Consider the following 12,752-nt stretch of genomic DNA (forward strand, 5'->3'; position numbering starts at 1 on the left):
TTAAAAGTATGATATGATCCCTTTTAGTGTTGTCAAAAGACTCGGTACTTCGGTACCAAGTCGGTACAAATTTTTTAAAAATGTGACGGTACCAGGTTTCTTTAAGTACCGGTAGTACCGAGGTCCCGTTCAAAACATTTTCGAACAAGCAGAAGACATACCGGTTTCTCCGGTAGTGGGCGGAGCTAATGCGCAAATGGCAATTTCATTGGCTGGCGCTGATTTAATACCCTCCCTGTTTTGATTTCAGCAAATCAGTTTGACCGAACGCAGACAACATGATTAATATTCATGAACCCAGCAGCTCATGAAAAAATTGAATTTTGAAAAAAATTATAAAACTTTATTTTTTAAAGAAATAAACCACAATATTTCTTCCATGTTTTAATTTTAATAGCAAATTCTCTTTATTTACCAAAAATAAAATGTGTTTAAATTTAATAAATTAAAAGACAAATTAAATTTGGGTGAAACTTGTTTACTGTTTTTCATAATTATATAACTTGTAGAAAAACTTTAAACACAATTGTAAATAAGTATAAATAATGGCATTGGTTTTATTTTTAGTGCTAAAAAGTTTTTTTTTAATTAGCATATTTTTGTGTTTTGCTTTGGTACCGAATTGCTACCAAGAACTGTAGATTTTCACTGGCATCGTTACCGAATACTGAAATTTTGGTACCATGACAACACTAATCCCTTTAAAACAGAATGTCAGGAGTAAAGGAATTAAACCAACCTTGCTTTTCTCCGCTTAATAAACCCTTTGTTAACACAAGCATAATCTAGTGTATGTTTATGTATGGCACTTGTCACACAGCTCATACGAGTCTGAAATGAGCGACTTATTCAAATGAATTTAAAAAGTAGATTAGAGCTGCTCTCTAAATATCTGCTCGTGGTTTAATGCAGGTTTTTCTGCACGCCTGTGCTGGCATATGGCGTTACTTACTGAGGCACAAAGCATTGCAGAAAATGCGCTTATTTTAAAGATATTGAGTATGGTGATTTAACTGTCATAACTATAACTGGCACAGAGTATGCATCTCAGTGAGACATTCTTGCAGAAGTGACTGGCAGCGATCTCTTTCCATAAGGAAGTGAAGGGATTTCTGCAGGGAGAGGGAAGCCGATGAAAGGGCACTGGGTTTACTGAAGTGAATATCACACAGGGGAAGAAATCCAAGCTCTCCACAGGTCCACTCAGGGATCGAAACCAAGACTGGAACAAACCTTTGTCCATAATTTAGTAGGTCGTGATACAGCATCAGCCGCTCGCTTTTAGGAAGAATTGAAGAGTTGTGTAGTCAGCATGGGAGCAACAAGGTCAAAACAAATGATCTGGATAATTAATAGTTCTGCTTTGAGAAAAACATATTCAAGAGTCCACTTACAGGGAATTTATTTAATCTATATTGAAATACATTAAGGCCTCAGTTCAAGGTTTCCAGTCATTCCTGCTGCTGTGGAAATCATATCATTGAGCGTCTCTCATCAGTGTCCAGCTAAGCTGACTCACCTTCGCTGTGCCATCCTCCTTGAGGCTAATGAGGTCTAAGTTGAACTCTTTCCGCAGACCATCAGTCTTGTTAAGGACTATCCGTCCTGTCAAACCATCCCACTGGGCCTGAAGCACAAAAACAGTATACAATAAGAATGATGCACAACATCAGTTTTACTACTGTATCTTTCAATCATAGTGGTAATGGAATATTATGCAGCCTTGGGGCATGTGTGTCTGCAAAAAAAAATAAAAAACAGCAGTTTCAACTAAAGATTCTGCTGGTCAGTTAAAGTAGAGCAGAATTAACTATTGTGAAGATAAATAGAGTTTAAACATGAACACTTGGACCATGTGCTTTAGGTTTGCCAAATGTAAATAAAACTATAAATTACTTTGAAATATTGCTATAAAATTTGAGATATAATAAAGTAACATCAGTAATAGTTAACTCAAGAATGAAAATTCTGTCATCATTTACTTACCCCCATGTCATTCCAAACCTGTATGAGTTTTTATTTATCAAACAGTTGATGGTTTCCATTGAATTCAATTGTTCAAATTTGTCAAAATATCTTCTTTTGTGTTCAACATAAGTAAGAAACTTAGACCGTTTTGGAATGACATGAGGGTGAGTGAATGACTACAAAATATTCATTTTCGGGTGAACTATTTCTTTAATGCATGTGGCCACATCAAGTCAAGTCAACAATATTTTCCATTTTTAATTCTTAATTTTATGGTCACAATTTTATTTATAATACATCAAATTATACATTTGGGGTCCATGAGGTTTTTGTTTTTATTGTTTTCTCTCTTATACTCACAAACGCTGCATTTATTTGATCAAAGATAGTCAAAGTCACCTTTATTTTCAAGAGCTTTATACATTACAAATTGTGTCAGAGCAGTTTCACAGAGATGAACACAAATATAAGAGAATCAGTTATGGAAACTCAACTAAAGACAGTTCAGATTCTGCAGGAAAGCAGCTCTAAAGAACTATCATGTCATTATTAAGCTCGAGTTGATTTAGTACATAGAAGAACAGTAATAGTATTTAACAGTATTACAACTTTAACGTTTCTTCAAAAGATCAATGCAAATTTGAAATAGAAATCTTTTGTAACAATATAAGTGTCTTTACTTAAATTGAATGTGTCCCCGCTTAATACAAGTATTAATTTCTTTAAAAGAAAAATCTCGGAGTAGTGCATGGTGGTGTACAATATATTAAACCAATGTCTCTCCGTCAATGTATGTGTTGTTTTTGTGTCCAAATTTATAATCAGTATTACAAACATCTGTGTTGTTCCTCTTTGAATAAATGTAACCAGCTGCTTCCAGTTCAGCGGAAATGAGGGTCAAACCAGCTCCTATTTGTAATATTAAAGTGCAATATTGAAGTGTGGATGACGCAGAGATTTTAAACGACTGTTGTGACTTATCAAAAAACAAATCTTAGAGCAGGAACTTTAATAAAAAGGCCATACTAACTTGTTATGGGGAGTTTACATACAGTCTGACATTAATATTAAAGCCATTCTTAAAAATATTAAGATGTGTCTAGTGTTTGAGGATGCTTTATATTGACTTCAGCATGTATAATATACATAAAATCAGACCTGACTGTACATTATTCCCAAAAGCAAAAACATAATTTCCCCTAGCTTTGTTGTACCCAAAATAAGATCATATAATCCCAGAATTCAATCAGCTGAGGCAACTAAGGAAGAGTAATAGCCCAGTTCAAGCCCTCTCTAGCTTTGATAAGTGGGCGGGATATCAGAAAAACAACACTTCTGTTCTCAAGGTTGCGGTGTTTCCCAGAGCACATCTCAAAATAACAGGCAACAGCTGGCCTTCAACACGTCACCAGCTCACGCTCAGGTGAATACACCTTCAATATCCCGCAGGATATTTGGAGACTTGATGATGACCTCGATGTATTGTAAACCATTTCCACCATTTCAAGGAACTGTAATGAAACCACTGGAGACAAGTGGTGCACTGCATAATAATGTTTTCACATATGCCAGGAATTATGTATATATAATTTAAAATACAGACGTTGTTTTTGGAATTCACTTGTTACTAATTTGTCATTGCAAGCTGACACTTGTCCAAAGTACCCCTGGAGCAACCCAAGTGCCTCGCTCGAGGCCAAAACATTGCTAGTGCATAGGGCATCTCCTGTGGGATTTGAACCTACAACCTTTGGGTTTCCAACACAAACCTTTAACCACTATGCTGAACTAACAGTTTTCAGATACAACATACTTTTCTGAGACATCTACCATCTATAAAGATCAAGCCTGCTGGGTAGGATACTAGTCTGTTAGTGCCGACTTACTGTCACATCCACTGAATTGCAGTGGCGGTTAACAATGGTCACATGACTGGTCACTTTAAATGTCTTTGATTTGTCGGGTGAGAGAGGAAATGCTTTTGGCCATGAAGTCAGGCTTGGATTATAAGCATTGCAAAACAAAACAATGAATAAAGTAACAATTACAAATGCAAATATAAAAATATAAACTTGCTTTAACCAGTGTAACTTCAATGTTAAGCTGCGATTGTTGCAACATTTCACTTCTTTCTAAAAGCAAAAATGCTCCTAAAATGTCTGTATAATATGATAATGAAAACACATTTCCCTTTTTTTTTTTTTTTTTTGAGAAGTAGAGGGTAGTGACCCTAATATGTGGATCATAAACATTTTTAGTGCCATAATAAACATAATTATACTTGTTTTTCACTTCAACCCTACAATTTGGCTGCAAGCAGGAATAAATACTGTGAAAATCTCCCTTACATGTGTGACTAGAGCTGTTGTTCTTTTGTGCAGTGTCGTTTCGTCAGAATCACATGCAGTGGAATATAATCAGTGCTCCGTAAATGGGGTGTAAAAACATTTTCTTTATTTTTCTGATAGAGTACAGGTGGTCCATAATTTGAAATTATATCTTAGGTAATACATTCTGCAGCTTTTTCCTCATAAAAGGCAGACCCCATAAGCAATACCACACTGATCAGCATCTCCTGCCCAACCGGTCAACATAAACAAATACTACATTTAAAGCTGTTCAGCCTTCTGTCACAGTTGATTAGTCACACCAAAATTCACATTACAGTACTTAAGTGAGTGAAAATGACTTAAATATACAGGACAAGCAAGAAAAAAAGAGTAAATAAAATGAAGAGGGATTTTATTTGTCCAGACAATCTATTTAAAACACTCCAGCACTGCTGCTGCTGTAGTTAAAGTGAAGAATTTCAATGGCCGCAGCACATATGCAGTTCACAGAAGGATGTGTTTTTGTAACCTACAACATTTAGCACATTAAGAGTGTTCCTAGCTTAGTGTCTGTACAGAGGCCTCTTACAACACAGCGTTTTTATGGCTTTAATGGGGTTGTATTACAGAGTTTATGGGTCGTTAAAATGTAGCATCTGGACTCATTAGTGTTCATCTTAGTGTTGGCATGTATAGAAAACTAACTCCACACTTGCTCAACTCAAAACAAGCCTAATTAGACACTTAAACATGAAGTGCGACATTTTTCAGATGCTCAATACTTTCTCCATTCCCAGTTTAACATGTGATTTAAAGCCATTTAATGGTTTGTTGGTTAGGGTTTAAACACTGTAGCTCTGTGGCATTTTCAAAACATAGCTCTGTGTATTTGAGCAGCCCCAAAATAGCAACATTGGCTCAACTAAGAGCATGAGCTTGTTTTTTGATCAATGGAGGATCGTTCAAATGCTCCAGGAAACCTGTCTGAAAACAGTCATTATGTTTACGATTTCATTTGATGATGCTAGTATAACATTTGGCTTCTGAAAGTAAAAATCCCATTAATTTACTCCATAGGGGAACTGATTTTGAAAGATAACTTTTAAAGATAGTCCTACTGTGAGCTACAAGGCTGTTAATCAGTGACTTTTTGAAGCTTAGGCCTGTCACAGAGACAAGTGTGATTCCTCATGAAACCTTTTTCAGTGATATCTGTCAGGTAGTAGCGTAGGTAATAAAAAAACAGCTAACAGCAGCTTCAAGTCCTGTGGTGCTCTGTGATTAAGGTGCAGGGACTGAGGGTTCCTAGTTCAAACAAATATGGCAGACTCAAGCAGGGGAATAAATTCAGCCTCTGCAGTGCTGAGCCATGCTGGGCCACCCTTCTCTAATGCACTGTGGCACTATTCATTTTTATATATATTTATATATAAAAAAATCTACCATAAATCCTCTTCCATTTATAAAGCCAGTAATACTTCGACTGCTGAGATGCTATGCAAGTGGAACTGAAAGCATATCTAAAAATCTTACTGAAGACGATATTCAGAACAAACTTTCATTTCCCTCGACAACCATTTCGTGGTATCACAGGCATTGATTTTTTTGTTTTCTCGAGTGGAGGGTGACACACCCCACACTCAGACATGAAGGAGGACTGTTATGACCTCTCGGTTCAAAGATGGTGAGAGCATCCAGCAGTGATCTGGGACTTAAAAAAGATAAAAAGGCAAAGGTACCAGTATCCATATTCAGGCACCTCTGCCCCGAAAAACATGTTTTTCATCTTCAAATAAATATTTATGTAACCTACGGGTCACAAATCAGAAAAAAAGCTGTGTAAAGTCTAAAAGAGTTCAAAAAGGCTGTCTGATAAATATTCCACAGCATGTCAAGCATCATTCACACGTACAGCATTATTCACATCATACAGGAGATGTATTAAATAACCTATTTTTCGACTCGAGTGACTACAACTGTTGCATATACAATATGGACGTGTCAATTGATTTGACAAAAGGTTTATTTTATGTATTGCAGAGACTACCAACAGGATTGAAGACACTGGAGCTCAAGTGATTGTCAAAATATGATGTAACAAATATTTTGAGTAAATTTGATTCATTCATCGATTAGTGTACATCTTGTTAATGATATGACGAATCATGTACTGCTTAAATTTATATACATACACTATAGTCCAAAAGTTTGGGGTGGGTGAGATTTAATATAACTGTTTTTTTATTTGAATAAGTTTATAATTTTATAATAATTAATCATTTATTCCTGTGATTACAAAGCTGAATTTTCAGCATCATCACTCTGGTCCTCCGGAAACATCTTCCTGACCACAAACATTTCAACAGCATTGTACACATCACACTTTATTCTAAGGTCCAGTTCTCATCATTAACTATTACTTTTTTTTTTAATCAATGAACTCCTAATTGGTTGTTTATTAATAGTAAGGTAGTTGTTAAATGTATGTATGAGGTATATGATTAAGGGATCTAAAATATGGTCATGCAAAATAAGGCATTAATGTGTGCTTTATAAGTACTTATAAGCAGCCAATATACATGGTTGTTACTAGTGAGAATTGGTCCCTAAGCTAAAGTTTTACCGTTTCAAGTTTACAATTAGAACAGTCCACCAAAAAACACAATTCAGTCATCGTTTTATTTATTTATTTCATTTTTGGGTGGCGTTTCCTTTGAATTGTAATAAATGTAATTCACTGAAAATACCAAACTTGCCAAGTTGGAGATATCTACAATTTTTCACTTACAATCAAATTGAAGTTTACAATTCAAATCAGTCGAATGTGTATGCTACATAAAGTACAATATTCTCACCTCTTTAAACAAGTTCATGAAGCGTGGGCCGTACCTCCAGGGCTTGTGTCTGTGGCACTGCAGGGAGCTCACTGTCATCTGCGTGGCCCGCTGAGATGCAACAGCAACCATGAACACTGCATCATACATGAGTGCAGCCTCGGTCTGGGGAAGGAGAGAGGAATTTACACATGAAATATGCTTTAAATATAATCCAACTTCATTATGCATTAATATACTGGCAGAAGGTGTTTTTTGTTTACCATCTGCACAATACTGGATGTTACGTAATGGTATTTAAGTTTAATATCCTTTCCATCTGATCGCAGTAAGAGAGCCCCTACCCGCCCCCTGCTGCACGCACCTTATGTTTCTCTTGGTGTTATTCAGTGCTAAAATGTGACCTGGATGGTAAAAATAGATTTGAATAAATCTCCCGATGCTTCCTGCTTTAAGCCCTTCATGCATGTCTAATGAGGTTGAGTGTGCTAGCAGTATCTACACTGCCTTCTGGAGGACGGGTAGATTAGTCAACATTGGTGAGTCTTAATCCCAGTTATTCTAACTGTGAAGGAAGGGTTTACAGGGAGAAGTTAGGCTCCTGTTTTAGTTTTGGTCTGTGTGTAAATGAGGATTTTGAGTAGTGTGATAGGCTCATTTTACTGTGCGTTCACACTATAATGTTTGCAATCGACAACTGTAACAGATGTGACTCCAAATTATCCTGTTCATGCAAAATCTTACAGAAGCGGATCAAATACTGTCTGTAACACACTTTTCTATTTTGCTGTTTTTGTGACGTAGAATCCATTCTGAAAATTAAAGGGTGTCACTTCAGTTTAAAAAAAAATGAACTAGATGTGAACAGAAATATATGAGAGCAGACTGATCCTCACAGTCATAATGCCGCTCATCAGTCCACTCTCAGGTTTGGGTGGTGCCAGCTGGCGTTCCATGGACCACTTCTGGATCACGGAAGCCACATACGGATCATCTAGATTCAGGAGGCGGAAGGCTGTCATGTTGACTCCACTATAGCGATACGACTCAAGATCCAAAGCAAACATATCCTGCAAGGCAACGAGAGTTTGTCCAGATTTAGCCTTAAGAGCTGTGCAAACTTTGCACAAGATATAGACTCTTCATGCCGTGTTTTGTAAGAGATGAAAACAACTGGCTGCATTTCAGTTCATATGTTGGAATTTTTCATCAAACTGGAAGTTGAACTGGACTTTGAATTACAGACAGTAAAATTTACTGAATGACTAAATTTTTCAGGTAATCCATTTTAGAAAATACAAATTTGTATACTGTACACATCGTACAAAATGCTATAGGTGACATTTCTAATGAATCTACACTACTAAGTTTGGGGTCAACAAAGTCTTCTCATGTATTTGATTATAACATATGTTAAAATGCATTTAATCCCTGTGATGGCAAAGCTCAATTTTAGTAGTCATTCAAAAAGTCTTCACTGTTACATGATCCTTCAGAAATCATTTTAATATGCTGATTTGGCACTCATGAATCATTTCTTGTATTATCAATGCTGTAAATAATTGTGCTGCTTAATATTTTTGTGGAAACTGTGATGTTTTCAGTACTCTTTTATGAACACTGCATTTATTTTAAATATAAATATTTTTTAACCATGTAAAAAAGCCACTTCTGGTCAATTTAATGGGTCCTTGATGAATAAAAGTATAAATTTTAAGAGTAGTGTATCAGTGTTCCTGTTATGCTTTTAAATCGTTCATATTCCAAGACTTTTTTTTTACCTCTTGTAATTTTCTAACAAGGTTGTCATTGCATAATTCAAAGTTTGTCTTGACAAACCTTTCTTTTTCTGTAGTTAAAAATTAGACTTTTTGCAAATTTGCTCTGAATTTGTTAATTTCCTTTGACTTCACCCTGAATTTAAATTAAAACTGCATTCTCTTTGTTACCGAATTTCAAATTCATTTGAAAACTGTTCTACAATTGGCACATGCAACAAATGCTAATGCATTAAATGCTTTTTTTTCTCCCTTTATTTAAAAAAAAAACCTTTTCCAACAAAAGCTTTGGATTGTGTGGTACAATTTCACAATTTCATGTGTCAATGAGAATGTCAGCATATGACATTTAAAGCCCTGTGAACACTGTCAAACATAAATTAGGATGAACAGTTCTACAGTCTGACATGAAAGACAGTTGATGTGGCCCAGGGTGCATAAAGGTTTCATGTCACAAAATTTCAATAGGGTCGAAACATACAGTCTGACAAGCAACAATTATAAAAACAGCAGAAAATCACTTACCCTCTTATTAATTCAAGCACTCTTATTAATAGCAAGCAGTCCACTTTTCACACTCACCAAAGTAGTGAAGAAGAAATGGTAGTACTCAGTCATCATACCCATCGACATCAGCTGTGGGGGAGAAACATAACAAAACATTTTTTGGGAAGGATTGGAAAGGCTGAGTGTAAAATAAAAGTTTCAGCAGTATGAAGGCAGCATGGCACAAACTGTATTACATCTTTCTGCTTTAAAGTGGAGCTCTGAAATCCTGCTGTGCCACAGCATGCAAGAGCACTTCACTCTCATTTTCAATCCATTTCAATCTGAGTGACGTACTTTGCGAGTTCAAAGAAAGTTCAGAGTGAGAATCTACAAAAATAGTGGCGCACCTGTTTGAGAAGCTCGGCGGCTACTTGGTAGGAGCAGTCGAAGATGATGTAGAACTCTTTTTCTTTCTTCATTTCCTTCAGCAGGGGGCGACTGTCGCCTCCTCCCGATGCCAGTTGGCGGATACGAATCTTCAGGTTGTTTTTTGACGGAGCTTTGATCAATTCCTGCATACGCATCAATCCTTGAAACAAGAGAACACAAGAGAATGATCGAAGGTGGGGGGCAATGAAAGAGAAACAAACTCATCACAAGCTGCAGTAATTACACTTTTGATTTCCCCAGTGTTACAGCAAATGTTTACAGGGACCGTAAATTGGGACTCATCTATTCCGTTGATACATAACAATCAGATGTTTTTTTCCCCGGCTTCTCTTTAATCAAAACACTCAGACTGTAGTGGCAAAAAGTAATGCATTAAACAGTAGCAGGTCAAAATGTTATCTAAAGGCTGAACAGACCTGTGAAAGGGATAAAAATGACTGTGAGTCAGTCAGTGTTATTAGATAATATGATACTTTCACTAAAGTATAATTGCATACTGCTCTAAATCTCTCTTATTATTTAAACAGATTTGAGAATAATAGTAAAGGCAAGAGAAATCCAGAAATATCCTTTTAAAATGTAACATGGTGAAAGCCTAAAGGTTTCGCCTAGGCCGGATCAAAAGTCCAGAGGTCTCTGGGGTACAAACGTCCACAAAGCAGCATGATGCAATCACCTCCAGAAACACACAATCTCAACTATAAGCCACATTTAACGACATTGGCACAGTATAGAAACTGCAGTTGTAGTTTTTATTCACATTTTTATTGTTTTATTAAATATAGAAAAGATTCATATTTTTTAGTAATAGTTATGTGCTTTTGATATTTGTATTTGTTTTTAAATATTTTTAATTAGCTTTAATTTTTGTTTCAGCTTTAGTTATTTTACACTGAATTTTTTTTTAAACGATTTTCACTCAGAAATGGCTAGTAAATTACTTAAAAAATGCAAGTAACATTAAATTAAATGTGAAATTTGGAAATAGAAATAGAATTATCATGTACATCAATAATTTGTTTTATTTACAACTGGAAAACTTTATAGTGTACCTTTTTTATTTTATTTCAGTTTTTGTGCCAAAACAACATTTCAAAAATTTCTGAAGATATCTGCCCAGCACCTACTGCTTCAAGTTCAAGTTTTTCATCTTCATTTAACTTTATGTAACAATAAAAACATTGCAACAGATTTGTAAAAACTACTAAACAGGCTATCTTGCAGATCATTCCATCATATGTAAAGCTTGTGCATTAAATGGATCATATAATGCTGCTAAAAAGAACAATATTTGGTGTATTTGGTGTAATGCAATGTGTTTATGCGGTTTAAGGTTCAAAAACACATTATTTTCCATATAATGTACATTATTGTTTCTCCTCTATGCCTCGCCTTCTGAAACGCATCGATTTTTACCAAGCTCATCGTTCTAAAAAAGCAAGGTGTGCTCTGATTGGCCAGCGATAATTGGCTGTTTATAAACTTAAGTAGTTTATAGATTAGTGCATACTGGAGATGCGAACCATTTCAAATGATTCAGTTCAATTTAGTGAACTGGTTCGACCGGTTCACTAAGAAGATACGGTTAAATAGAAAATTTGTTTACGATCCGGACATCACTATATGAGACTACACCAAAAAAAAACCATTACAAACGAGACATTTGTTGCATCCAGTGGGGTCATAATTACTTATTATAATGACTTATGCTGTCTTTTTATGCATTGCTTTGCATATAGCGCTGCGTAAACAAAACCATGTCTGCATTTGTGATCGGAGAAACAGCAAGCCTACTCTACTTTGCAGTTCCAGTTGTGTCCTCTTTTGGAAGGCCAAACAAAGTCCACAATATGGTGCTGGCTACATGATCTTCTTTATGCACCAAGAGCTTGTAACACTCCAAAGAGAAAGAAAAAATGTAAATTGCATCATATGACCCCTTTAAAACGTGATAACTCTGTGAATGGATATCAATTCAGACTCAAATTACCTCCTTCTGAACTCATCAATTGCTTTAGGGCATTAATAATCAAACAAGCTCCGGGGTCCTTATGCTTACGGAATGAGACTCTGATATGGGGCCATCAGTTACATATTGGGCTCCAGTACATGTAGGAGCCCCTGGGAGTCACAACGTCGAGATCAAAAGCTTCTTCATTGCTCCTGTTTTCTTGTTTTTATTATACTATATTGTTCCCTTTATATTTTCTAAATTGTATTGTGTCATAAACCACAATTCTAAGTCATGCAGTATTATATTGAATGTGCACATCAATTAAAATGGTTTCCTATTGCAGGATCTGATCAGACCATCTAAGCTACCTGATTTAATTTATACATTTCATACTCAAATCATCATGGCTTTGTATTAACACCCTGGCTGTTTGGTACATACTTAAACAAGCCTTAAATATTAATCTCTACCAAATCTCAAAGGGATCGAAATTGGATTACAGAATTTCGTATTTTGTAGAAAATATCCTATGCAAGATCAAAGGGAAATTCAATAAAAGAAGTGGCAGACTAATATTAGGGACATGCATTTCTTATAAAGGCAGCACTACTACACGAGTTCAATGTAAATGACATGCATAATGAAATATGTCATCATAATAAAGCCCAATAACATCCAAAACACAGATTTGAGCAACAAAACTGCTTTGAAGCTCAGAAACACAGAGGTATGAAACCCCTTTTAGCCACAGGCTTCAGTTATTTGATTTAGTCTTGGCCATATAATGATGTACTTCCATGCAATGACAAGATCATAAATCATGCTATCAAAGTATGAGATTTCTAGACATAAACACACCGAAAGTAGTGTGTAGTTAGTGTTTTCAAACAGATGGCTCACAGGAATTCCAGACAAATCACACTACAGCAGAGACGGTGTGATTTGTAAA

The 12,752-nt window shown here is 35.7% G+C and overlaps 1 protein-coding gene across 5 annotated transcripts in view; it reads right to left on the reverse strand.

Annotated features, from left to right (window-relative positions):
- The window catches only part of LOC127966905 (glutamate receptor ionotropic, kainate 1), a 48,261-nt gene that overhangs the window by 16,693 nt on the left and 18,816 nt on the right, over positions 1-12,752 (reverse strand). For 3 of the 5 annotated variants that reach the window (XM_052568258.1, XM_052568261.1, XM_052568259.1), the window contains exons 4-9: positions 9,807-9,988; positions 9,493-9,546; positions 8,029-8,202; positions 7,154-7,297; positions 1,520-1,627; positions 1,234-1,278 (exon numbers count right to left, since the gene is read on the reverse strand). In XM_052568258.1, the coding sequence (XP_052424218.1) occupies positions 1,234-1,278; positions 1,520-1,627; positions 7,154-7,297; positions 8,029-8,202; positions 9,493-9,546; positions 9,807-9,988 (707 nt within the window). The remainder of the gene's footprint in view (positions 1-1,233; positions 1,279-1,519; positions 1,628-7,153; positions 7,298-8,028; positions 8,203-9,492; positions 9,547-9,806; positions 9,989-12,752) is intronic. The other 2 variants (XM_052568260.1, XM_052568262.1) reach the window with 1 other exon arrangement.

This window comes from Carassius gibelio, chromosome B10 (assembly GCF_023724105.1).
Source record: "Carassius gibelio isolate Cgi1373 ecotype wild population from Czech Republic chromosome B10, carGib1.2-hapl.c, whole genome shotgun sequence".
Classification (NCBI taxonomy): domain Eukaryota; kingdom Metazoa; phylum Chordata; class Actinopteri; order Cypriniformes; family Cyprinidae; genus Carassius; species Carassius gibelio.